Here is a 24,707-nt window from a genome sequence, read left to right as displayed (position 1 = left end):
AGGTTTTACAGAGAGTATGAATATTGTGAAATATTTAATTCTATAAAAATATTATTCTCTATATTAGTATTGTATAAAATTTTGTTCATTTTTTGTACATATAATATTCATTTATGTCTTTATTCGTGTAAAATTTCAGTTATCAGTTTAGATCTTTTTTCATATACAATTGATAAATTGTTTTACTAATTACTGATCCTATAAGACGTTTTTTATCACCAAATTCAATAGCAGCTAATAATAACTCGCCATTGCAATCAGACTTCTGAAAAGCTTCAACTAGTAATCGGGGAGTTGGATAATGTTCTACAATTGCCAAGGCTTTATCTATGGACATTCCTTTTAACTGTAGTAGTTGGCGGACAAACATTTGATTTACTTTAAAAACCTAAAAAATGTATTAACACCTAAAAATGTAAACATTAAATCAATGATCAGTGATAAATAGCATAAATACCTTTTGTTTAGAAGCTGCTTTATTAAATTCTTCAAATACCATGAGACTACAGGTATTATTTAAAATATTTGTTCGTGTGATAACTTCTTTTTTACAACCTACCAAGTTTTTTTCCTAGAAAAATATATTCGCTATAAAATACGATTCAAACTAAATTACATAATTACACAAAAATATAAAAATTTGTTGTAAAAAGATCACGTACTTTGAAAATTTTTATTAATATTCTAGTTAATGATGACAAATAAAACATAGAATCTTTATGATTCTTAGTATATTTTACAGAGAAACCATCTTGTATCAAAGTATTAATGGAAGCTTGCATTAATGATGAATGTGGTATTGTCAATCTTTGACCCTTCTCATAATCTTCAATTATGTATATAAGATTTGTAATTCCAGATTGCTTTAATCTAAACTATATAAAATAATATTCTATTTAACTATATAAAAATATATAAATATAAATTATGTATACATATGTCATATATATACCTTTTGTTCATGAAATCTTCCATCTGTAATACTTGCACTTAAATCATCTATTCGTTTCCTTTCTACTATAAAGGGTAAGATTAATTCATTATTTTTATTTCTTCTACACCTAGCAATCCATGCAAAATCACCAACTTTTAAATGACGTATCTCAAATGAAACACCAAACTCTGTTAGTCCTGTGATAGTAGCATCATGTTGAGGTTCTGTCCTACCACTATATGAAAATTGTTTACAGATATATGATAAAATTTTAACATTATAATTTAACAAAATGTAAACATACCCAGCAGTCTCTTGTGTATCTACTAATAGTATTATATCGAAATTGCTCGATTCTAAATAATAGTTTCTTTGAAAATCATCTGTAAAATCTGTTTCATTATTTTCTAAATTATATACATGATTCATATCTTTTACTTCTTTCGTTTTTTCTTGCACTTTTTTTGGGTAGACAATATTTTCCTTCGATTTTTGTTTTACAAAATTCTTATCAGGTTGTTGGCAGTGATTTTGAATAGTAATAGTTTCTACTGATTTAGACTTATACATTGTTGGAGGTTCATTTAAATTCTTGGTTTGTATGTCCTTACCAGATTGTATAAATATTTGCGTATCCTCATTCCTATTATTAAGATCAGCTGAATCTTTTATTAACTTAGATTTCTGTGTAATCAAAGGTTTTAATGAGATTTGAATTCTATTTAATACTTCAAAAGAATTTAATGATATTACATCAGTAGTTGTAATTTCACATATCTTCTTTGAAATACTTATACCATGCTCTGTAAGATTATACCTATACAAGTTATACTACTTTTAATACTACAGAAATGTTAAATTCACATATAATTTTAAAAATTGTTATTAATAAATATTATTACCTAATTGGTCTACCTATCATAGAAATTAATCCACATTCAAACAAATCTAAGACTGAAGTTTTTGCTTCATGCCCACATAACTGTTTCATTTCCAAAAGTAGATCTGTTTCTGTAGTATATCCTAATAAATTATAGCATTCATCAGTAATTTAATAATTTAATAATAGAATATACTTACACAAAAATTAAAAATATTCCTTGAAAAATACCTAAATAACATGAGTCTTGTGTTTTCTTATATAATATCAATAAAGCAGCATAATTTTCTATATTCCAAGTTGATAAATTTAAGTCATCAAATGTTGTTAGGTCTGTCTTAAAACAAAATACTTATTATGTTTATTTCTTTAATATGTTATTATGTCTGTACGTAAGAAATATATAAATATACTTACTTTTTCAGGTACAAAATCTGCGTCCACAATAATTTGTTGTGATCTGTGTTTCCTTTTAAATACAGGTTGTTCGTTAAAACTGCAGTGCTTGCAAACATTCTTCACACTTGTTGAGTCATTATTTTGAGCTTTATATTCTTTGAGTTTTCTATCTAACATGAAGCATAATTTTGTGCCAAAGTGTTGCAATATTATACAATCCTTCCCAGATTTTAATGGCAAGGGATATTTTTTTAATGCAGCGAGTGCTCTCGAAAAATGATATTGCAAGTCGGAATTTCTCGATGCAGCCTCTTTTCTCCATTCTTCTAACCAGAGCTCAAACAGTGGGTTTGGATTCTTAGGCTTAAGTTTTATTCTTTTCATGGTATGTTTATATCATGATATGCAAAAGATTATATCATATATGTTATTAAGTTTAATAAATTATGAAATTAATACTTCAACCAAACACAAAACATTTTTAAGGTTGAAATCTGTATGTATATCAATTTTAAGTGTAGAACTTCAAATCTTCACGATCTATACATATATTTATATACATATCCTCTTTTAAATAGAAGATCATTACCTTTATAAACATATGAATAAATACATTAAATAATGAATATTTTAAAATTATTCTTAAGATATTTTCTTAAGGACAGATTCACACAATATAGGATGTTAAGTGACAGTAGCTCTGACATTTCTGACGGTATTAATCATGATTTTCTAAAAAATTCTCGACTCTTGACACTCATATAATACTGAAGCTTAGGGAAAACCGAGTTTGATTACCTGTAAAAAATCAGCATGGAAGACAAGGAGCCTGTCTGTCTTACAAGAACTTGGATTTTATTGAGCTTCCATGATGATTTTTCACGACTAAACACGACTCAATTTTCGGACGATTTTCTCTAGCGAGTGTCGAAACCTCTTTATATGATCGTAGTAGTGATACAAAAATTTCAATATTACTAGAAATCTTAAGAAAATATTAATTCATATAGAATTTTATAAAATATAATAAATATAATTCATATATAGTAATTCATATTACCAACCAACCAAAAATAAGTAAAATTTATATGTTTAGTATAAATATGTATTTTTGATCTGTTTTGTATAAAAATTAATATATATTTAATTCTCTTTTTCGTAAAATAAAATTATTACCGATGGAGGAATATTAATAAATTATATTTAACTACAATTTATTTTAATATATATACTTTTATATTTTAATAATGAATAATAGAAAAGTTGTGCTGTACATAGTGTGAAATGTGTCATACGAAAATTGATTACAAATCATGATATACTAAATATACATTTTAAAATAGACAAAGCATACTGGTTCAGTCGGTGATAAAGGGAACATAGTTAAATTGTCGATAATTTTTGTTTGGCATTTATGGAATTTTCTACAAGATAGTAAATGTGTCTTCTAACTTGGGTGTAGCAGAAAATGCAGACCAATACGAATTTATTATAGTACTACATTTTATATAGTGAACGAAAAAAATTTCTATGAAATGATTAGTGTATCAAATGAGTATAATTGTATCGTAGACGTGTGATTCCAGTAACCGTCTGCGAGGTATGATCTCATTTCCTGATAAATCATGTATTTGTGTGTTAATCGAAATTTTCTTGTTCGCAATTTACGGAATATCTTAGTTACTCGCATTCGGTTGTCACTGCCAGAAAAATGTATTTCAATTGAAGTATAATGTCAAGTAGCGTTGTTTGCATTATGTAATAATCATTGTCGACTTACCATCATAACTATAATTACAAAGTGTCAAAGACATTGTAAGCGATACTGTATTTATACATATTTAATTGGAAAAATGTATGATTATTAGTTTCAAATTTGAACAAAAATTACAGACATAATATGCCTACAAAACATTCTGAATGATATTATTTTCCTATCTATCTTATTGTACAAAATTTTATATTTTGTATAATATTTAAAATGCTTATGTTGTAGTTGTATACTTATGTGCATAGAATTTAGAAATGGCAACTGGAGGTAGTAGTTTTATAAGTAAACCAGCCAGAGGATGGTTACACCCTGATCATTTAGTGAGCAAAGAAGGAATTACCTATACTGTTAAAGTAAGTCTATTTTTCTATTATCAATATGTAACATTAAAATAATTTTGTACAAATTATAAGTGTTTAATTATTATATTATATGATTTTCAGTATATAGGATGTCTTGAAGTATACACATCTATGAAAAGCTTAGATTTTGAAACAAGATCATGTGTTGCCAAGTAAGCTTTTTAATAAATTTTTGAAACACATTTATTTGTAGAATTTATTTTATATGTAAAGAAACACTAAAAGTATAAATGTATGTTCTTAATATATTATGAACAAATTTTTTTTAGAGAATGTATAAACAGAGTTTGTGAAGCAGCTGGTTTAAAATCTGCAGATAAAAAGAGAAGGGTATGTATGTTATTAATTTTTACTTTTATAATTGCAGCTTTACATTTATAATAATTTATATTTGAAGGTGGATAGGAAAGTGTTAAGAGCAATAGCAGATAAACCTCGCATGGAACATACAGGTGCTACGATAAATTTAACTATTAGTAGCTGCAGCTTAGCTTTGACTAACATAGAGACTGGACATACTATTGCCAAACATGAAATGCCACGTATATCTTTTGCTTCAGGTGGAGATACGGTAAATTATATGTTACAAATTATTAGTTTTTATTATCATTTGTATTATACAATAATTGCCAGACATATGAACTGATTCATATATTTTTTTATAGGAAATATTAGATTTTGTAGCATATGTTGCTAAAAATATGCAAGAATGGCGTGCTTGTTATGTATTAGAGTGTGGAGGAGGACTTGCACAAGATGTCATATCTACTATTGGACAAGCTTTTGAATTACGATTTAAAGAATTTCTTACAAAACCAGCTTCATTACAGTAATTATAGATATTAAAAACAAATTTTATTTATTATAAAATTAATCTTTAATATGTTATTTAATATATATTTTTTTTATAATACAGCCCTATGTTAAATGGCATGCGTGAAGCAGATAGAGATTATTATAATGATCTGCCAGGGAAAGTACCACCTGATATTGGCCCTCCACCAGTTCCACCATTACCAATTTCGGCATCAACACTACCTAATTTAAAACATCATCATTCTACTCAAAATCATGTGTCACGTAGCAATGTACAAAACTCTGCTTTACATGACACATTTTCTATAAATTCTGATAGACATCATCAACAATGGGCAGGTAACATTCTTTTAAAATTTTATTATTATTGGTAATTTCATTTAATAACGAAAACTAACTTCATTTCTGTTATTGTAGAAAGCGATAACTTAATTGACTTGAATTCTGATGGAACATCAACAAATTTCAATATTCCTCCTGAACATAACTATGTAAATGACAGTGTCATAGCAGCTACAAGAGAAAGTCATCGTGATCAAACATCACTTTTCGACGTGTTTGATATGCGTGAGTAATTTAATGTTGATATAGCATTTAAAATTCCAGCATATAACATAATATAATTTTATAGAGCCATTTAGTTCTGCGATATCAGATTTGAATAGATTAAGCCCCCATTCTCAAAAGCAACAATTAAAACAAGAGATATGGTTCCATGGTAGTGTTAGTCGCGCTGAAGCAGAATCAATGTTAACGAGAGTAAGTATTGTGATTAATATTTATATATAAGTTGTATATATTTCTAATATAACATATTTAACAGGATGGTGACTTTTTGGTTCGAGAATCTCAAGGCTCGCCTGGACAATATGTCCTTACTGGTATGAACAATGGTACTCCAAAACATTTACTGTTAATTGATCCAGAAGGTGTAGTAAGTATTTTAGAATATAACATTGGAGGAAATCTACATACATTGAGAAGGCAAATATTTATGATTTATTGTAATTCCAGGTTCGCACAAAAGATCGCGTTTTCGATAGCGTTAGCCATTTAGTAAATCATCATTGTGACAATGTATTACCAATTATATCAGCGGACAGTGTTTTAGTACTTCGGTATCCAATTCCCAGACGTGCAAATAATTGATTTTTACAAACTTATAATAGTGCACAAAGTAACGAATGAGATTCACATTTGGTATCGACCAATCTCACTGGTATTTACTAAAAAAAAAATCGATACTGAATATGCTTTTCATAGCAAAAATTTCATGCCACGAATACTTTTCTTTAAAAGAGGAGAAAAAGGTTTATCAGAAAAACGGTTTATCCTAATTTTACCTTCTATTCTTATCAAAAGAAAGACTTAATATTTCACGAAATATAATCCTATATTATTAGTAATATCACTGTGCAGAGAGGAACGTTGAATCATATTCAAAATTAAAGTTATTATTAGATGTTAAATTATGATGATTAGTGTGTAAAAGATTTTATCAAAGTATTTTTATGTATCAATTTTTTTGTAAAAAGAAGTATATGTATAAAAAATGGTAGTATTTACAGTATTTTTTGTTTAATTTATTAAATTGAATTTTTGAGATACTTTCTCATACATAATTTTTAAATAGTACCAGTATACTTCCATTAAATATAAACATAACATTTATTTTAATATCTTTATTTTAGTATCTTTAATTGTTTACAAATACTTTATAGTTGCAAAAATACATGAATTTCTCTTTTCATTAAATATTCAACTTAAAATATATAAAAAGATAACATTAAATGATATTGACGAATATTAAAAGATAACATTCAACTTAAAATATATCAATGTTACATCTGTTAAATATTAGACTAAATTTTTTTAAATTGACTAAAATTAATTATTTGATATAACTCGATATTAAATCAAATATAATTTTTTTATTCAATTTACACCTAATTAGTTCAACTTTTGTGTAAGACTCAAAATAGTATCTTACATATGCCATTACTACACCTCAAAGTGTGCCACAATTTAATTTTTTAGTGAATATTTGGTACTGACTATTGAATAAAATAAAACTATACACTTTTAATTTTATATATAACTTTACCATATAAATTATGGCTTTCATAAAAAAATGTTTTGTAATTTTAGTCATTTCATGTTATAAAACTCGCAAAATAGTTATGTGCATAAAATATATATATATATATATATATATATATATATATATATATATATATATATATTCCATATTTGTGAGGTAATTTTCATTTGTCATCTCAATTTTAATAGAGAATTATATATTTATATTTTATCTAAATATATAATAATCAAAGTGAATTTTGTATTCTGCATATTTATTTGCAGAAATATCTGAACTGAGTCCTGCAAAGGACCTCGCGTTTGCACTTTTATATTATGCATATATTAAAATATTTATTGCGCTTAAATATGGCCTATATTGTAATGTTTTTAGTATTAAAATATACAAATTATAATATTTAATATTTTTACCTTCCATGATTTTAAAATAGATATATATGATGATAGTACATACAGTATAAATTATTGATTATACGCTACAAAACTACAATATTAAATCGTATCTGATAATTTATTGCTTATATAGTTTCTTTGAGAATAATATCGCATATACACAACAAATTTAAATATTTGTGAATAATCACTAATACTTATATTTCGCTTAAAAATTTCGATACATGCATGTATTGTGTAAGTACAGTGCTGGACAAAAGTATTGGCACAGCATGATTGTTATGATAGAAATGCTTATAACTACTAAACAAATTGATTTAAACAAAAAACTTTTTGACGTATTTATTTATTATCTATTCTAGTTTATTACATAACAAGAGCAACAATATAAATAAAATAATACGCAAAATAATAACAAAAATATATTTTTTGAACATTTTATGGGTGGACAAAAGTATTGGCACAGTAGAATATTTACGCTTATAACTAATTACATAATAAACTTCTAATATTTTGTTGGCAGTCCTTTTCTTTTAAGGACTTCCTTTAATCTTCTGGGCATCGAGTGGACTAATTTTTTAGTGAATTCAGGTACAATATTGCTCCATTCCTGCAGAAGAACTTTCTTCAGTTCAGACTTGCTTGTGATATTATGTTTCCTAATTCTTTTTTCCAATTCGTTCCACACGTGCTCAATGGGATTCATATCGGGACTTTGAGGTGGTGTGTTTAATGTGTGGGCAGTATTATATATTATCCACTGACGAACAATATACGCCATATGTTTAGGATCTCGATCCTGCTGAAAATAGAAATCCCTGGGGAGGTTTAATTTTTGAGTACTTTTCAAAAGATTTTGCTTGAGTATATTTAAATATACATATTTATCCATTATCTCATCAATGAATATAAGTTCTCCTACACCCGATGATGCCATACATCCCCACACCATTAAACCACCACCCCCATGTTTCATGGTGGCTTGCAGATTCAGTTCGTCCATCTCTGTGTTGGGTTTTCGCCATACTAATATTCTGCCGTCAGATTTAAAAATATTAAACTTACTTTCATCTGAAAACATGATCTTTTCCCAAAAATCAGTATCTTTCGTAACAAACTCTTTCGCGAATTCCACTCTTTTCTTTTGGTTTATTTTACTGATGTAGGGCTTTCTTCGTGCTGCACGGGCAGAATAACCGGCATCCTTCAATACCCTACGTACAGTTTTGGTACTTACTTCTTTTTCACACTCAGCTTTTAACGGATCCAAAAACTAATTCGACTGAAATTGCTTCGATGTTAAAAGCTGAGTGTGAAAAAGAAGTAAGTACCAAAACTGTACGTAGGGTATTGAAGGATGCCGGTTATTCTGCCCGTGCAGCACGAAGAAAGCCCTACATCAGTAAAATAAACCAAAAGAAAAGAGTGGAATTCGCGAAAGAGTTTGTTACGAAAGATACTGATTTTTGGGAAAAGATCATGTTTTCAGATGAAAGTAAGTTTAATATTTTTAAATCTGACGGCAGAATATTAGTATGGCGAAAACCCAACACAGAGATGGACGAACTGAATCTGCAAGCCACCATGAAACATGGGGGTGGTGGTTTAATGGTGTGGGGATGTATGGCATCATCGGGTGTAGGAGAACTTATATTCATTGATGAGATAATGGATAAATATGTATATTTAAATATACTCAAGCAAAATCTTTTGAAAAGTACTCAAAAATTAAACCTCCCCAGGGATTTCTATTTTCAGCAGGATCGAGATCCTAAACATATGGCGTATATTGTTCGTCAGTGGATAATATATAATACTGCCCACACATTAAACACACCACCTCAAAGTCCCGATATGAATCCCATTGAGCACGTGTGGAACGAATTGGAAAAAAGAATTAGGAAACATAATATCACAAGCAAGTCTGAACTGAAGAAAGTTCTTCTGCAGGAATGGAGCAATATTGTACCTGAATTCACTAAAAAATTAGTCCACTCGATGCCCAGAAGATTAAAGGAAGTCCTTAAAAGAAAAGGACTGCCAACAAAATATTAGAAGTTTATTATGTAATTAGTTATAAGCGTAAATATTCTACTGTGCCAATAGTTTTGTCCACCCATAAAATGTTCAAAAAATATATTTTTGTTATTATTTTGCGTATTATTTTATTTATATTGTTGCTCTTGTTATGTAATAAACTAGGATAGATAATAAATAAATACGTCAAAAAGTTTTTTGTTTAAATCAATTTGTTTAATAGTTATAAGCATTTGTATCATAACAATCTTGCTGTGCCAATACTTTTGTCCAGCACTGTATATACGTATATTATTGTTTTCTAGCTCTTTCAGATATATAATAATAATATAAAATAAATATTCATATAAAAATTTTATATAGCCATGATTATGACTGATCCTAACTCTGATTCAAATACGTAAGTTTGTGTAGAAAGATATATTTTTTTGTTTTATATGCTTAATCATATTATTAACCACATATGTGAAAATTAAGAATAGTGTGGTGTCTCATAATCTAAATAATTAGCATTTGTCTATGCTTGATATACAGTGCTGGACAAAAGTATTGGCACAGCAAGATTGTTATGATACAAATGCTTATAACTATTAAACAAATTGATTTAAACAAAAAACTTTTTGACGTATTTATTTATTATCTATCCTAGTTTATTACATAACAAGAGCAACAATATAAATAAAATAATACGCAAAATAATAACAAAAATATATTTTTTGAACATTTTATGGGTGGACAAAAGTATTGGCACAGCATGGAACAAACAATGTATCGTCGCCGTTTTCAACGATTTCCGATCGTCATTTGGAAGTAGCGAAGGGAAATCCCCCGTTAGTCTTTTATTATAACACTCGATCAGTGAAACTGGAGACTTCAGTTATTAAACAACAAAAAACCAAGAAAGAGTAATAATGTCTAGAAAAACGAAAGAAACCACAATTGAAGAAAGAAAAATAATATTAAATTTATATAAGATGAATAAATCTTACAACGAAATTGCACAAATCATAAACAGAAGTCGTTTTACTGTGCGTTCAGTCATAAAACGCTTTAAAAGTGAAGAAAATCTAGAGAATCAAATTAGGAGTGGTCGCCCTTCTAAGGTAACAATTCGAGAAAAAAGGAAAATCGTAAATATTGTAAAGAAGGATCCAAAAACTAATTCGACTGAAATTGCTTCGATGTTAAAAGCTGAGTGTGAAAAAGAAGTAAGTACCAAAACTGTACGTAGGGTATTGAAGGATGCCGGTTATTCTGCCCGTGCAGCACGAAGAAAGCCCTACATCAGTAAAATAAACCAAAAGAAAAGAGTGGAATTCGCGAAAGAGTTTGTTACTAAAGATACTGATTTTTGGGAAAAGATCATGTTTTCAGATGAAAGTAAGTTTAATATTTTTAAATCTGACGGCAGAATATTAGTATGGCGAAAACCCAACACAGAGATGGACGAACTGAATCTGCAAGCCACCATGAAACATGGGGGTGGTGGTTTAATGGTGTGGGGATGTATGGCATCATCGGGTGTAGGAGAACTTATATTCATTGATGAGATAATGGATGAATATGTATATTTAAATATACTCAAGCAAAATCTTTTGAAAAGTACTCAAAAATTAAACCTCCCCAGGGATTTCTATTTTCAGCAGGATCGAGATCCTAAACATATGGCGTATATTGTTCGTCAGTGGATAATATATAATACTGCCCACACATTAAACACACCACCTCAAAGTCCCGATATGAATCCCATTGAGCACGTGTGGAACGAATTGGAAAAAAGAATTAGGAAACATAATATCACAAGCAAGTCTGAACTGAAGAAAGTTCTTCTGCAGGAATGGAGCAATATTGTACCTGAATTCACTAAAAAATTAGTCCACTCGATGCCCAGAAGATTAAAGGAAGTCCTTAAAAGAAAAGGACTGCCAACAAAATATTAGAAGTTTATTATGTAATTAGTTATAAGCGTAATTATTCTACTGTGCCAATAGTTTTGTCCACCCATAAAATGTTCAAAAAATATATTTTTGTTATTATTTTGCGTATTATTTTATTTATATTGTTGCTCTTGTTATGTAATAAACTAGAATAGATAATAAATAAATACGTCAAAAAGTTTTTTGTTTAAATCAATTTGTTTAGTAGTTATAAGCATTTCTATCATAACAATCATGCTGTGCCAATACTTTTGTCCAGCACTGTATATGCCTTCCATTCCATTCATATAAACAGAATTAGTTTACTCATCTCTGATATAAGTTTTATGCTTTAGATAGAAATACAATAAGAAAATAAATATGATGCACAATTGATCACGATCGAAACTAAGAAACTATACCGAAACCTAGGGAAAACGATTTGAAAATTGAGTCGTGATTAGTTATGAAAAATCAACATGGAAGACAAGAAGGTTTTTGTTTTGCTTATGTTTGACATGCTATGAATGCCTCAGATAAAAACAGAGACATTCTACTCATCTCTGTTTGTCTCGCAAGAATGCGAACTTTATTGTCTTCAGTACTGTTTTTTCACAACTAGTCACGACTCAATTTTCGGACGATTTTCCCTAACGCATGTCAAGGTCGAGACCTGCTATGTTATAGTTGTGCGATTAATTGTGCACTAGTGCTGTTCAAGAACTTGGGGAATTTCAGGCTGGGTTATTACCTGTGGAATGCTAAAGCACTCTGTTCGTGTCTGTAGGAATTTTTAATTAAACAAATGAGGAATTAACGAATGGTTTAGAAAGAACACAGAAAGAATTTAACTCGAAACAAATAACTATATTTTGATAAACCAATTACAAATTGAAAAATCTTTAATATATTATGATTTCCACATTTTTAGAATAATGTCCGGATGTCGGGGTTAGCTTTACAATTCTCTCTTTCATACTTTCGTCCGGACTACTTGTGTCTTCGGTTGTTACATAAAAAATGCAATGTGTTTATGATCAAATAAGAACAATTGTTATTAACCAATATCAATAACGGTTGTTCCCATTAGAATTAATCATATATCAGAGCGAGCGGTTTGTGCCTTGACAATGTTCTTTTCTATGGTAACTTACATAAATATGCAAATCAGAAAGTAATTAGAATTATCAGTGGCAAATACTTTGACAGTTAAGTATTATATCTTTATATGGTTATCTTATGTTTATCTTCTATGATTATATATTTTATATATGATTATATATTATCAAAATCATATTAAAATAAAATATTTACTTAGATAAATTGTCTCTGTTCATTGCTTCTGTTACGATCTTTTACAATTTGAATTTGGCGCAAATTAGTTCACACAGAACTTAATAGAGGGCATACATGACGGTACTGATATTAATTAATAGAACCAGTTTCCTCTCTAATGAAATTTTAGGAAATATAAGAAATACAGTTAGTAAAAAGTAACTACTTCGTGGATGTTTATTTTTCTTATAGTCTATAAGAATAAGTGTAAAACATGACAATGTTATTGATATAATCTTTATTATTTAAAATATTAATAATAATTGATAATCTTTTCATCTATATATTTACATACGTAACGTGAAAATGTCAGAATATGATAAAGTGAGAACTGGAAAACTTGTTTTGAAAGGTGAAAAAAAAAGGTATACAAATTATTCCCATGCATAATATGTTCATTTCAATGCATATATATTTTAAGAAATAATGAATTATTGTCTTTTGTTTCTTACAGAACGAAAAAGAGGAAATTGAAAAAACAAGAGAAAGGACATATTATAACCTCAGAAGATAAAGATACCATAAGTCATGGTATTTTATTGTAATATATATGTACTTTCTCATATTGATTATCAAAGTAATTGTATTGTATGTTATTCATAGGTGGTTGGTGGAAAGCTACACAAGTGTCAGAAGTTACAGGAACAGTAGCAATTGAATTTGGAAATCATATCTACATGAAAGCGTTAGATAATGGACTATTTACCTTAGGTGCACCTCACAATGAAGGCGAAGGGCCTTTACCAGAAGAGATTCTAACAGCTTTTCCAATAAGTGAAACTAAAGTTGCCTTGAAATCTGGTTATGGAAAATACTTAGGTATTGATAAAAAAGGCGTTGTCATTGGAAGAAGTGATGCAGTAGGCATGATTGAACAGTGGGAACCAATATTTCAGGTAAATATATTATTCATTGCAAGTTTTGATTACTGCGTCATTTCATTAAGATTATCATTTTTATTAGTTTGTATAAAGGAATGAGATTATTCATTTAATTTTACTGTCATTAATTTAACACTACAAATGTAAAAAAATATAACCAATTTTTATATATATTTTATAAAAAAAAACTATGATTTTTTTAGGATAACAAGCTTGCTATTTTAAATAGCAACGATTGTTTCATATCAGTTACAGATGAAGATGATATTATTTGTCAGAAAAGGACCGCTGGATCTTCTGAGTTTTGTACTATAAGAAGTATAACTCAAAAAGCTCAAGATCCAAATAAAGACATTCCCAAAGAGGAACAGGGTTCTCTTCATGATGTTGAAGTGAATTATGTGTAAGTAGTATAGATTTTATATGAAAAGTTGTTTTAAATATAATATAAGGAATACAATATATTGACAATATTATAGGAGGAAATTCCAGAAATTCCAGGATAAAAAATTAAGAATAAGTAAAGAGGATAGTTCTAAACTAGAGAAAGCAAAACGAGAAGGAACTTTACATGAAGCTTTATTAGATAGAAGAAGCAAGATGAAGGCAGATCGATATTGTAAATAATTTTATACAAAATAGCATTATGTATTTAAACATGTATTTAAACAATTACTGACTTCTAAAATGTATAAATCTTTAATAAAAATATGAAAAAAGTATTTGATTATGAGCTTGAAATAAAAACGTTCTTTATACATATATTTACTATGTACATTTATTATATTACATAATTTAACTTTCAAATTCATTATCTTAAATCATCATAATCTTCATTTGCAATCATTTAAAAGGTATTCTTTTTTTTTATAATAGATTATTCTTCCTTCTATACTGGTAGTAGTAATAAGAAATCATTTGAAGAAATGCACTATATAGGAACAAGTGAAATATGTTTAACACACCTACCGACATTTCTTATATACCTATTTCTACCATATCCGGTCAAAACGATTGGTGATTAAAAAAGTAATAGTTTTTATGATTTAACTTAGATAATGGTTAATTTATAACTGAATGTATATAAAACGATGAACTTTCAGAAAATTTCGTCCAAATTTACTTTTATTTAATTTCAATTATAGACTTCAATAAAACTACGCTTTTATTTATATAGAGGTATGTCTTAATGCATGCCAATTTCGCTGCATTTTTTTACAAATTATCTTATTATCAAATGTACATTTGCCGCATCTTGAACAGATTTTCGTAGTTTTGTAACCTCTACAATATTTTACTTTTTTTTTTTTTTTTTTTTTTTTTTGGTTTTTTTTACAATTTGTCCTTATGGACATTTGGTAAAGTGTTATATCTTATTGGTGAAAAAAAAAAATAAAATAAAAATAAATATAGCATGTGGGTGGCTACCCCCAGCGGTGTGCCAGCTTCGTTTTTTCTAAGTTGTATCTTTTATGTATATTTTACTTGACAAGTTTTTTGTAGCAATGAATCTGAACTTGTTGACAGTTTTATTGCATGGTTTTTTTCCCCGTGATTCTTTATACAACAGTAATGAATGCACCAGGTTTATAAGAATTTCGAGAATTCTCTATAAATCGATCCCATACTGTAGATTGCAATTTATTGGTTCGTAAAAGTTGTTTTTTCTCGCTCTTCTTATTAAATCGTATGAACCTCATAATTTCAGCAAAGTCATTTCTGCTCATTGTTTTTGAAAAAATACAGGTCCCCAAATTTTATTTCACAAATATGAGATATCTAAATTTTTTACCTAATATGTACCGCATATTAATATATAAATTTATAAAATTTAAATAAATTTATAAAATAATATAAATTTAATAAATTGTATAAATTTACAAGTGAAAGCATGCGCAATAAATTCGGTTTAAATCATTCATTTGTGCGTAAAGTATAGGTACATATAGGTTTACCCAATAGACCTCATAAAAGATATAACTTAGAAAAAAAAAAACGAAGCTGGCACCCCGCTGGGGGTAGCCGCCCACATGCTACATTATTTTTTGTTTATATTTTTTTTTTTCTTCACCAACAAGATATAACACTTTACCAAATGTCCGCAAGGACAAATTGTAAAATAACCAAAATAAAATAAAAAAAAAAAAAAAATATAGGTTTAGTTTAGTTGATGGGAATTGTGCTGGGTTGAAGTACGCAACTTCAACAATTGTGTATTATATAAATTTGTTTACGAGCACTATTTTAGCTTAAAAACCTTTAATACTTTTAAACAAATGGCAGAACAATTAATGGATGAATTAGAAAAGGCTGCACAAATAATTTTGGTATGTTATACATTTAATAAAATTGTTTCACGAAAGTATGTTTATGTACAGTATACGTTACAGTACATATTATATATATAATATAATACAATATAATTATATTGCTATAATATATATTACAAAATATTAGAGTAGTTCAATATTATTTCTTTGTTAATGTAACGCGAAAGAAAATATATAATATAAAGAAAATAGTACTTAATGTTTAGTTTCAAATGTAATCATAAAACGGATACATAATTAGATAATAATTCTTTTCAGTTCTTATACTAAAAATGTAATTTATTTTTTTACTGCAAAATTTTATAAGTTATGTATATTGTATATATGCGTACATTTATATTATATACATACCTATACATTTTATATTATGTGAAATTAACCAAATTACGTAAATTATTCAAAATGTTTTCATATATGTTTTGATGTAATAATTAATGTAATTTAATATATCCTGAGAAACTCATGACTATTAATAATATAATTCCATATTTACAATGTTTATTAATATATATCTTTTGACTAATATTTATATTATATTTGGAAGTAAATGTTTTTATTCAGTATTAATTTTTTTATTAAGTATTAATGGGTGCATTCTATTTCCCATTTTATTTTTAGGCGGCACCAAATTTAGTTACAACAGAACAACGTCATAATGCAGAAGAAGTTTTCTTAAATTTTCGGAAACTTAAATATCCTTATAAGCTTTGTAGACAAATTTTGGAGACTAATACAAATGATTATATTATTTTTGAGGCAGTTGGTTTAATAAAAATAGCATTAATACGGGAATGGCCATTATTATCACAAACACATACTTCTTCATTAAGAGACTACCTATTACATTATGTTATGAATAAACCAAATTTACCTCCATATGTTGAAGGATCTATATTACTACTTATTGCTCTTTTGATAAAAAAAGGTACTATAAATGACTCTGGACAAGCACGACAAGCCATATTAGAAGTAATTGAAAATTTGATAATGATTAGTGATTTACCAAAAGTAAGTTAAACCAATTAAATTTGCATTATTTTATAGTATTGTATGCTGTAATGTTTTCTAACATTTTTAGAAACTTGTGGGATACAATCTTATTTTTATAATAACTCAAGAATATGTAGTCAATTTCACGTATACAAATATAGGTTTATCTTTGAAAACACATTTCAATGAAAAGAAGACATTTCAAGACATTGATTTGAAAAGAATTTTTAAGTTTTGTTGTATGGAAATTGAAGAATTAATTAAAAAAGATGTAGAGGAAGATAGCATAACTCTTTTAAAACCACTACTCCAAATTCTGGAAAGTGTATTTACATGGACATTTGTTCATGAATACTATGAAAATATCCTTTTCACAAAAATCTGCTCTTATAGTCTCTATGCCTTTAGATATTTTTAAATTATTTCCTTTCCTATTGTTACTCTTATTTTAATTCCTTAATTTCATTGCACAACCAGAGATGCGTAGTAGTTTGGTACGAGTAGATATTGAGTGTGTACCTTTGGATATGGATATAAATTGGAAACGTATAATGTTAGTTCCAGCTGTAATAGATTTAATGTTCACATTGTATTCGAAAATACGAGAAAATCCACAATTAGCTCATCATGCAAGAGTTTGTTTAGTTCAAATGGTAGATATAACAAGAGACTATGAATGTAACAAAACAAAAATAGTAGAGGGATATTTTATTATCTATGTGGAAAGATTTTTAGAATTTATTACAAGCGTTAATATTATCGATGAAGAAGCAAATACAATTGCTCATATTTTTAAGAAACTTTTCAAATTTTTTGATAAAATGTTTAATTTTTTACCTATTGATAAATTCATAACATTAGTGGAACAAATGTCGCGAGTGACTTGCATATTTTTAAAAAATTGGGCACAAAAAGAATCAGTAAGTTACAATAAGTTATAAATAAAGAATAAGTGTATGATTACTAATAAAATTATTTTATTCATTGTAGTTATGTGTCAGTGAATGCTTATATAAAGAAGTTGTAGATGTTATATTTGATGCCTGGACGTCTATTATATTTAATGAAAAATTATTCTCTCAGGGGTTTCTTAAACCACTTATTGTTCAAGTATTTGATACATACCTGCGTTGTCATCTATCACCTCCTGAAGGTATAAGAAATTTTGAAAATAAGGATCTTGAGAAAAAAATATTGGATGTAAAAGATACTGATATGAAAAAATTCGAAAGACAGATATATATCATTGGTAAATTTTACATGTGCCCTTACATGCATAATAGATGCATATACATATTTCCTATATCAAACATATTTCTCATTTTAGGAAATTTTGGGAGACTGATACCACATTATACTCTTCCATTATTGGCACAATTAATCGAAGATCGTACTTCTAAATTACAAGAAATCTTCAATAAATTAGTGGAACAGACTGAATCACTTCATACAATGAAAAATGACTCTCTGGCTAGATTATATAAAGATATACATTGGCTAGTACTTATAATGAGTGGTGTTATTTGCTCGAACAGTATCACTGAATTTTATACAATACCTGATGAAATAATAAGATATAATATTGAACAGGTGTGTAGATAGAATGAGTAGAATAAGACATATATGACATAAATTAGAATTTCGCTTTATAATAATATATGTATATTTTTATGAAGAATAATGTATTCCTTTGTAGATAAAACAGGGAAACGTTGATCCGAGTCTTACATTACAATTCTACGTTTCATCAGGAAATATTTCGTCCATCGGCATTGCTACAGAATCAGTAGATCATGTTATTCGTTTAGTCACAAGCGTTTTCCGTCTGTGTGCCATCGAAAAAGCTGCAATGTCTGTTTTATCAGTTAATATACTAAGTCCCGAATTATGTTTTACTATAACGTCGTTTTTGGATACATGGTCCTCAGAATACCTTTTACAATTAAAATTCCATTATACTAAAATGTCTCCTATATACTTAAAATGTTTCGGAGGAGATAGTCTGATTGCAACATGGGCTCTAAATTTTCTTTTTGAAAAAATAGAGTTCAATATTAATGCCTTTAAAAATGAACCTGTAATATTGCAAAGAACTATGAAGATGTTGATATCAATTACTAGTAGTTCACAAAAGTAAGCGCGTTAATAAAGAATAGTATTATATTTTATGTATATCATTTTACATGTAGTATGTATATGCTTTTCAGTGCCATGCATATATTAGACTCCAAAGGTCTTGAAAGTATCATATATTTAGCCACAAAAGGACAACATGACCTTCCAGAAGTAGTCAAAAGAGGATTAATGCGATCAGTGGTTCAATTCGGGATTGAAAATGAGGTAGATCAGTCATATTGGGCATACACTCTGCAACCATTGATAGACAAATTTAAACAAATTACCTCTAATGAAAAATTTTTACAATGTTACCATCAAGAAGAGATTAAAATTCAAGTTACAGATATTTTAGAACGTTTTATTGGTAAGTTTGCTTTTTAAATTTTGCTTTAAACTTAAATGTTTATTGGTTAGTCGCTTTACTAATTGATTTTTACTAGTTTAACATTAAGCGCACTGTATATAAAATACTTACTATTAATATTTAAAACATACTCTAATATTATAGGAGTAGCACAAGCTAATAGACAAGTATCAACAGAGATATCACTATATCACAACATTCAACCGATATTATCTGAGCTACCAAATTTAATATCTTTGTACCATAATTATCAAGATATACAATTAATTTTAGAATTACTTCTTGAATGTACAGATGAATTAAATCTAATTTTTCTTTACATAACTAAGGTAAAATAATTTTCAATCTAATCGTACTGCTTTAATACAACAATCGTCATGAAAAATAATATTTATTTCTATTATAATGTCAAATAAATTCATTCTTTTAGACTGATGCTGCACATGTATCTGAGATATATTTAAGTGCAATACGAAATTATATACGTTGTAATATTAATAGACTGACTATAGATTCAATTGCAGATGAAGGTAATTATCAGGATATCTTGTTCCTGATGAAAATTTTAATTAATATTGTATCCGATAATATATTGAACAATAAAACAATGTCTTTACAAGACTTATCTATAATTATGCCTATGATGACTACAGATTTATTTAAATTTCCACGTTTGTGTTCACAGTAAGTTACCATTATTTATCATTGTATCAAAACCACTGTGAAGTTATTCTAATTAAATTAAAATACATTTCTTACAGATATTTTGAAATGATGTTGTCTTTTTGTAAGGATAATCCTCAAAAAGTGCTCGATTTACCGTCCGAACTATTACAACCACTTTTAACAACAATGGAATTGGGTTTATTCTCATTTTGTGATAAAGTAAATAAGTTGTGTTGTAATATGATTGAAATTTTAGTAACACAGATTATTGAAAATGTGAAAAAAGGCCGTCCAAAAAATGAAATAATGGCACCATTCTTAAATGTAACCTATTTTTCAAAGTAATATTACAATTAAGTTATATATAATTTTGTTCTAATTGATGTTTCTTTTTCAGTTAATAATTACTGCTATTTTAACACGTCAAGTTGACTTATATTTTATATCGAACGTGTGCATATCTGTTTTTTATTTGACATATTGTTATCAAGACGAATATAAACAGATTGTGCAAAATCATCTATCCACTCAATCAAATGAACAAGTTGCACAGACATTAGACAACGCTTTTAAAAAGTTGACTAAACATATGAATATTCCCTGGAAACTTGATTATGACGATGAAAGAAAATTTAAAAATTCTTATGATGAGTTCATTGATAATTTACTGATTTTTTAATGATTAAATAATATCTTATTGATTTTTTGTCTCCATATAAGGAACAAAAAAGCAAATTTTACTTTTGATGTCAAATTTAACACAAGGATATGTCACAAAAGGAATTCATTAAGCATGTAAGCTTTTTATTGACCGATTTATTACACGTTACCACTTACAGTGAGTCTAGCGAAAATCGAATAATTATAATAATAATAATAAATACAAGTTACAGCATCGATCTATGTCTTTTTCCATAGCAAACGATCAAAAACGAAAACGTTTTTGCAATAAAGTTTTTAGTTACCTTACAAACAAGTAAGTACATGAACTTACATACTTGGTACAGATCAAATCATCGTTAGCCTTTTTATCGTATGCCTCCAGATGGTCTTCGACATTTGACAAAATGCTTATATTAATATTAAATTTATTTATATATTTATATAATATACTTTATATATAAGGTATATATATATATAATATATATATTTTTTATTATATATATATATATATATATAAAAGCAAACATGTTCTTTCGCGCTATCTCTTTCACTCTCACTCTCTCTCGCGCACACGCGCTTTTCCATTCTCTCCCCTTTAGTTCTTCCCTTTCTCTTCTCTCATCTCCCTTTAATTCCGCATTTTGTCTTTTAATAACAACAATGATTATTAATCTTATCGACAGCGTTCCTGTATTTTTATTCACAACGCTCGTATCATTTTTTTTTCTGCTCACTTGTCCTATTTTCCATTAATTAATTTTTTATTTGTCTACTCCATGCTTAACATTCAATTTTTTTTCCTTCTTTACGTAGTAATAAATTATGTCTTTAACCCCCTGAAGCAATACTTTTCTTTTGGTTTTATTTACTTACACGCACAGTTGTTTGTCGTATATAGTATAACAAATAAATTATGCGTAAATAACACGATTAAAATATAAATGCTACGTATCGTAGGTAATATTCATAAATACATTATGCATACGTATACGTACTATGCTCTTGTACAATTCATAGATGTCTTCTTACATGTTAAAAAAAAAAGAATGAATATCTGAATTATGCATTGTTTATTTTTTATTTTAATTATTATGTGTAAAAGCGCATGTCGTAAACCTTTATTTTAATCCTAAGTTTGTAAATACAGTTATTCTGTAGATATACAATAAACATCTTAGAAAATAGCAATAGAGAGAGAGAGTACACTTTTGGCATTGTAATGTGCTTGCTTTCAAGAATTAATATTATGAATATTACATTTCTTATATTTATTTTCTATATTTATGTTACATGGATTCTACCATTCCCATTTTAAACAGGACTTGGAGTCTCTTTGATATATTATTAGACATAAGCAACAATCTAACAATACTAAATATTACCTTTTAATAAAAAAGAAGGATAATTAAAAAACTTTAATATTGTACAATGTTTTTCATACATTTTGAGGGATGAAAGATCATTTAACTTTAAGAATTAACCAACATTGCACTCCTATTGTTATACTAGGAAAAATGAAATATAATATTTCTGGGGATGTACTGAAACACGACGTAATCAAATAACTAATTTTATCGCGGTAATTCTGTCCATCAATTCGTTCATTTTATTGTATAATAATAATTATACGGTTTAATTCAAATTTCTGCCAATAAATAAATAATCGAAATTGATTACCCACTAAATTCTCGTATTTGAGGCTGTTTCATAACTACGCACAAATTTTCAATTGTGAAATATATATATTGTATACTTGACAATATTAATTAAATACATTTACAATTTCAATTAAAAGGTCATAAATAATCAGTCTATCTCTTAAATTGGGGTGTGTAATTGCAACTTGATTACTACTATATGGTTGTAAAAGTATAACATAAATTAAAATAAATAATTAAAGCTAATATGTATATAAATATGTACTGAGCAATAAAATTCATATATATAAAAGAAAAACGATTAATGTCAATACTATCGGTTCGTTTCACCTAAATTTTTGCTTCAAAGGGTTAAAAAAGCTGAGTGCGTATATAACTTATTAAAGTACGGTTTCTTGTTCTTCATCGACATGTACGTCCTCGTTAACAAAATAAAACTATCAGACTCTACAACAGTATAGTAAGCAAAAACTGTAACAGAAGCGGGGCTCACTTTTGTGTAGACCTCCGCGTACAAACAACCGAGAAAATAATCCGCTTACAAATTTTCCATTTTATCTGCCGTTCAACAAAATATGTTGGTAATCGTTTTTCACTGATAACTTGGTTAGGTAAGATTGATAGAAAAATTGGAATATAACTGAAATTAATGAAGAAAAATATTTCTTAAATGATAATGAGGATTATGCCAGTAACTAACACTGACATAAAAGTTTTAACGAATGTTTGTACTGAATATAAAAATATATCTGACTCGTCGTTTCGTCTAAATAATACTGCAAATTATCCGTATTGTTATTACGAACATTCTCTGTTGAGACAGAAAAATGTTTCCCTCGATCTTTATGTTTGAATACTGGTCTATACAGTAAGAGTACAAATTTGAGTGAAACTTGTTGTGACCTCGATATTCTACTTGTGACTCAAGTATTCGTTATTCGAGGTGTAAAATGGTTAATACTACAGCAACACGAAACAAGAGGAAAAAGGATTATTTCGATAACGGTCATAATAGACAAACAGAATTACATAAACGAATTACTAACAATGAATTGTTCAACGATTACCGTTTAGAATTCGCGTTCGAAATAATTCGCACCCTTTTTGGTGTAGAATCTCTTATTTCTCTCTTTCCTTAATTCCTGTTCTCTTCTTCCTTTCGTTCTCTTTTTCTCTCTTTCTCTCAGACATAAACACTCAGAAATTCATAATTTCGCTACATCGCCTTTTCCCTACTTCTCTTTCTCTCTCTCTCTCTCTCTCTCGTTCTCTCCCTCTCTTTCTTGCTTCCTCTCGCGCCACATCTTCTCTTTAATGAGTATACCTACAATGTGTATTCTCTTGCCTCGTTTTCTATGATCGTCTTAGGAATGTTTTATTTAGGCATAAATATGTTGCTCTTCACTGTATGCGTTCCACGCTTAAAAGAGAATCGCTTCGTACGACCGACTAATATCGAGAAATTCGAATATATTATAAGATAGGTATCGCGAGCTCGTGGTAATGTCTCATCGACGTTATTGTACATTTTGATCGTGTATCAAAATGAACGGAGAGACCACTGAAGGATAATTTGCGATTCTGAAAATAATAATGTCAATAATTCGAACACGTATAACCATTTTTTCTTGTCGAAAGATAAACATGCCCTTGCATTTAAGAGTCGTTCCGATTTTCATTTCTCTATTCGGTCGCCAGGAGTAAAAGGGCTGACGGGTAGTTAAATCAGATGTCACGAGATATTAATCGGCGGCTACCGAAGCTGGTAGTCAATCGTTAGTACGCATTTTTCGAGGCGTTTTAATAATCGAAAACTACCGAAAATCGAAAGCTACAGAGATCATGAGACTCGAAGGCCGAGTGCGACCAGCAAAGCACCTTTTCGGAGGCTTTTGCAATGACGCTCGTTACCTCGGCCAACGTGTCGGCCACTCACTTATTTTGGTTCGACTGTTGATCTATGGGCGGGACTAGACCAACAGGCGAAGCGTTATTCAGATTCGTAGCTGGCCCCTTACGTGCTAGTTTTGACCTGCAAACAATTGTCAAGTATATTAGTTAGCGAGATTTGTTAACGTTATAAGTACATTTTTA

General features: G+C 28.3%; 5 protein-coding genes and 1 long non-coding RNA gene across 22 annotated transcripts in view; 3 read left to right on the top strand and 3 right to left on the bottom strand.

Annotated features, from left to right (window-relative positions):
• Nucleotides 1-35: 35 nt before the first annotated feature.
• LOC132906726 (crossover junction endonuclease MUS81) lies at nucleotides 36-3,278 on the bottom strand. 3 transcript variants are annotated; one of them, XM_060959176.1, is made up of 8 exons: nucleotides 2,232-3,276; nucleotides 2,046-2,151; nucleotides 1,837-1,957; nucleotides 1,239-1,751; nucleotides 953-1,169; nucleotides 663-875; nucleotides 458-571; nucleotides 36-388 (listed from the first exon to the last, which is right to left on the bottom strand). In XM_060959176.1, the coding sequence occupies exons 1-8, from the start codon at nucleotides 2,595-2,597 to the stop codon at nucleotides 143-145; spliced, it is 1,896 nt and encodes a 631-aa protein (XP_060815159.1). In that variant the 5' UTR covers nucleotides 2,598-3,276; the 3' UTR covers nucleotides 36-142. The 3 variants fall into 3 exon arrangements, with proteins under 3 accessions (XP_060815159.1, XP_060815160.1, XP_060815161.1); XM_060959178.1 differs by having other exon boundaries at nucleotides 246-407; nucleotides 2,232-3,277; XM_060959177.1 differs by lacking the exon at nucleotides 663-875 and having other exon boundaries at nucleotides 2,232-3,278.
• Nucleotides 3,279-3,491: 213 nt separating this feature from the next.
• Nucleotides 3,492-6,732, top strand: LOC132906732 (SHC-transforming protein 1). Of its 4 annotated transcripts, none has more exons than XM_060959193.1 (11): nucleotides 3,492-3,813; nucleotides 4,230-4,337; nucleotides 4,428-4,498; nucleotides 4,616-4,676; nucleotides 4,744-4,917; nucleotides 5,012-5,175; nucleotides 5,263-5,501; nucleotides 5,580-5,729; nucleotides 5,794-5,921; nucleotides 5,986-6,096; nucleotides 6,177-6,732. In XM_060959193.1, the coding sequence occupies exons 2-11, from the start codon at nucleotides 4,239-4,241 to the stop codon at nucleotides 6,309-6,311; spliced, it is 1,332 nt and encodes a 443-aa protein (XP_060815176.1). In that variant the 5' UTR covers nucleotides 3,492-3,813; nucleotides 4,230-4,238; the 3' UTR covers nucleotides 6,312-6,732. The 4 variants fall into 4 exon arrangements, with proteins under 4 accessions (XP_060815176.1, XP_060815174.1, XP_060815177.1 ...); XM_060959191.1 differs by having other exon boundaries at nucleotides 4,210-4,337; XM_060959194.1 differs by lacking the exon at nucleotides 3,492-3,813 and adding an exon at nucleotides 3,821-4,028.
• Nucleotides 6,733-13,110: 6,378 nt separating this feature from the next.
• On the top strand, nucleotides 13,111-14,546 carry LOC132906718 (protein FRG1 homolog). The gene is made up of 5 exons (XM_060959146.1): nucleotides 13,111-13,308; nucleotides 13,398-13,474; nucleotides 13,547-13,839; nucleotides 14,028-14,227; nucleotides 14,304-14,546. Exons 1-5 carry the CDS (start codon nucleotides 13,250-13,252, stop codon nucleotides 14,449-14,451), a joined length of 777 nt encoding a protein of 258 aa, XP_060815129.1. The 5' UTR covers nucleotides 13,111-13,249; the 3' UTR covers nucleotides 14,452-14,546.
• A 1,255-nt stretch (nucleotides 14,547-15,801) lies between these two features.
• On the top strand, nucleotides 15,802-22,002 carry LOC132907151 (exportin-4-like). The gene is made up of 13 exons (XM_060959945.1): nucleotides 15,802-16,151; nucleotides 16,773-17,162; nucleotides 17,233-17,506; nucleotides 17,616-18,064; nucleotides 18,135-18,393; nucleotides 18,472-18,734; nucleotides 18,841-19,277; nucleotides 19,352-19,626; nucleotides 19,771-19,955; nucleotides 20,057-20,310; nucleotides 20,388-20,616; nucleotides 20,690-21,417; nucleotides 21,476-22,002. Exons 1-12 carry the CDS (start codon nucleotides 16,101-16,103, stop codon nucleotides 20,969-20,971), a joined length of 3,348 nt encoding a protein of 1,115 aa, XP_060815928.1. The 5' UTR covers nucleotides 15,802-16,100; the 3' UTR covers nucleotides 20,972-21,417; nucleotides 21,476-22,002.
• LOC132907152 (uncharacterized) lies at nucleotides 18,105-18,482 on the bottom strand. Its single transcript, XR_009658122.1, has 2 exons — nucleotides 18,417-18,482; nucleotides 18,105-18,291 (listed from the first exon to the last, which is right to left on the bottom strand). It is a non-coding gene; the product is annotated as an uncharacterized LOC132907152 (long non-coding RNA).
• Nucleotides 21,076-24,707, bottom strand: part of LOC132907144 (kinesin-like protein unc-104) — a 35,463-nt gene continuing 31,831 nt past the window's right edge. For all 12 annotated transcript variants that reach the window (XM_060959921.1, XM_060959920.1, XM_060959924.1 and 9 more), the window contains one exon: nucleotides 21,076-24,645. In XM_060959921.1, coding sequence (XP_060815904.1) covers nucleotides 24,546-24,645 — 100 coding nt within the window. In that variant the 3' untranslated portion in view covers nucleotides 21,076-24,545. The remainder of the gene's footprint in view (nucleotides 24,646-24,707) is intronic.

This window comes from Bombus pascuorum, chromosome 5, assembly GCF_905332965.1.
Source record: "Bombus pascuorum chromosome 5, iyBomPasc1.1, whole genome shotgun sequence".
NCBI lineage: Eukaryota > Metazoa > Arthropoda > Insecta > Hymenoptera > Apidae > Bombus > Bombus pascuorum.
Note: the sequence above shows the minus strand (reverse complement) of the source record. Positions and strands in the feature narration are given on the sequence as shown.

Bases quoted from the DNA above. Each gene is read 5' to 3' on its own strand.
- LOC132906726 (XM_060959176.1), bottom strand. From the start codon at position 2,597: ATGAAAAGAATAAAACTTAAGCCTAAGAATCCAAACCCACTGTTTGAG. The intron at 876-952 runs GTATATATATGA...TATTTTATATAG, and splicing joins GAAGATTTCATGAACAAAAG to TTTAGATTAAAGCAATCTGG. The intron at 572-662 runs GTACGTGATCTT...ATATTTTTCTAG, and splicing joins TATTAATAAAAATTTTCAAA to GAAAAAAACTTGGTAGGTTG.
- LOC132906732 (XM_060959193.1), top strand. From the start codon at position 4,239: ATGGCAACTGGAGGTAGTAGTTTTATAAGTAAACCAGCCAGAGGATGG. The intron at 5,502-5,579 runs GTAACATTCTTT...CTGTTATTGTAG, and splicing joins ACATCATCAACAATGGGCAG to AAAGCGATAACTTAATTGAC. The intron at 5,730-5,793 runs GTGAGTAATTTA...ATAATTTTATAG, and splicing joins TTTCGACGTGTTTGATATGC to AGCCATTTAGTTCTGCGATA.
- LOC132906718 (XM_060959146.1), top strand. From the start codon at position 13,250: ATGTCAGAATATGATAAAGTGAGAACTGGAAAACTTGTTTTGAAAGGT. The intron at 13,475-13,546 runs GTATTTTATTGT...TGTTATTCATAG, and splicing joins TAAAGATACCATAAGTCATG to GTGGTTGGTGGAAAGCTACA. The intron at 13,840-14,027 runs GTAAATATATTA...TGATTTTTTTAG, and splicing joins AGTGGGAACCAATATTTCAG to GATAACAAGCTTGCTATTTT.
- LOC132907151 (XM_060959945.1), top strand. From the start codon at position 16,101: ATGGCAGAACAATTAATGGATGAATTAGAAAAGGCTGCACAAATAATT. The intron at 17,163-17,232 runs GTAAGTTAAACC...TAACATTTTTAG, and splicing joins TGATTAGTGATTTACCAAAA to AAACTTGTGGGATACAATCT. The intron at 17,507-17,615 runs ATATCCTTTTCA...ATTTCATTGCAC, and splicing joins TGTTCATGAATACTATGAAA to AACCAGAGATGCGTAGTAGT.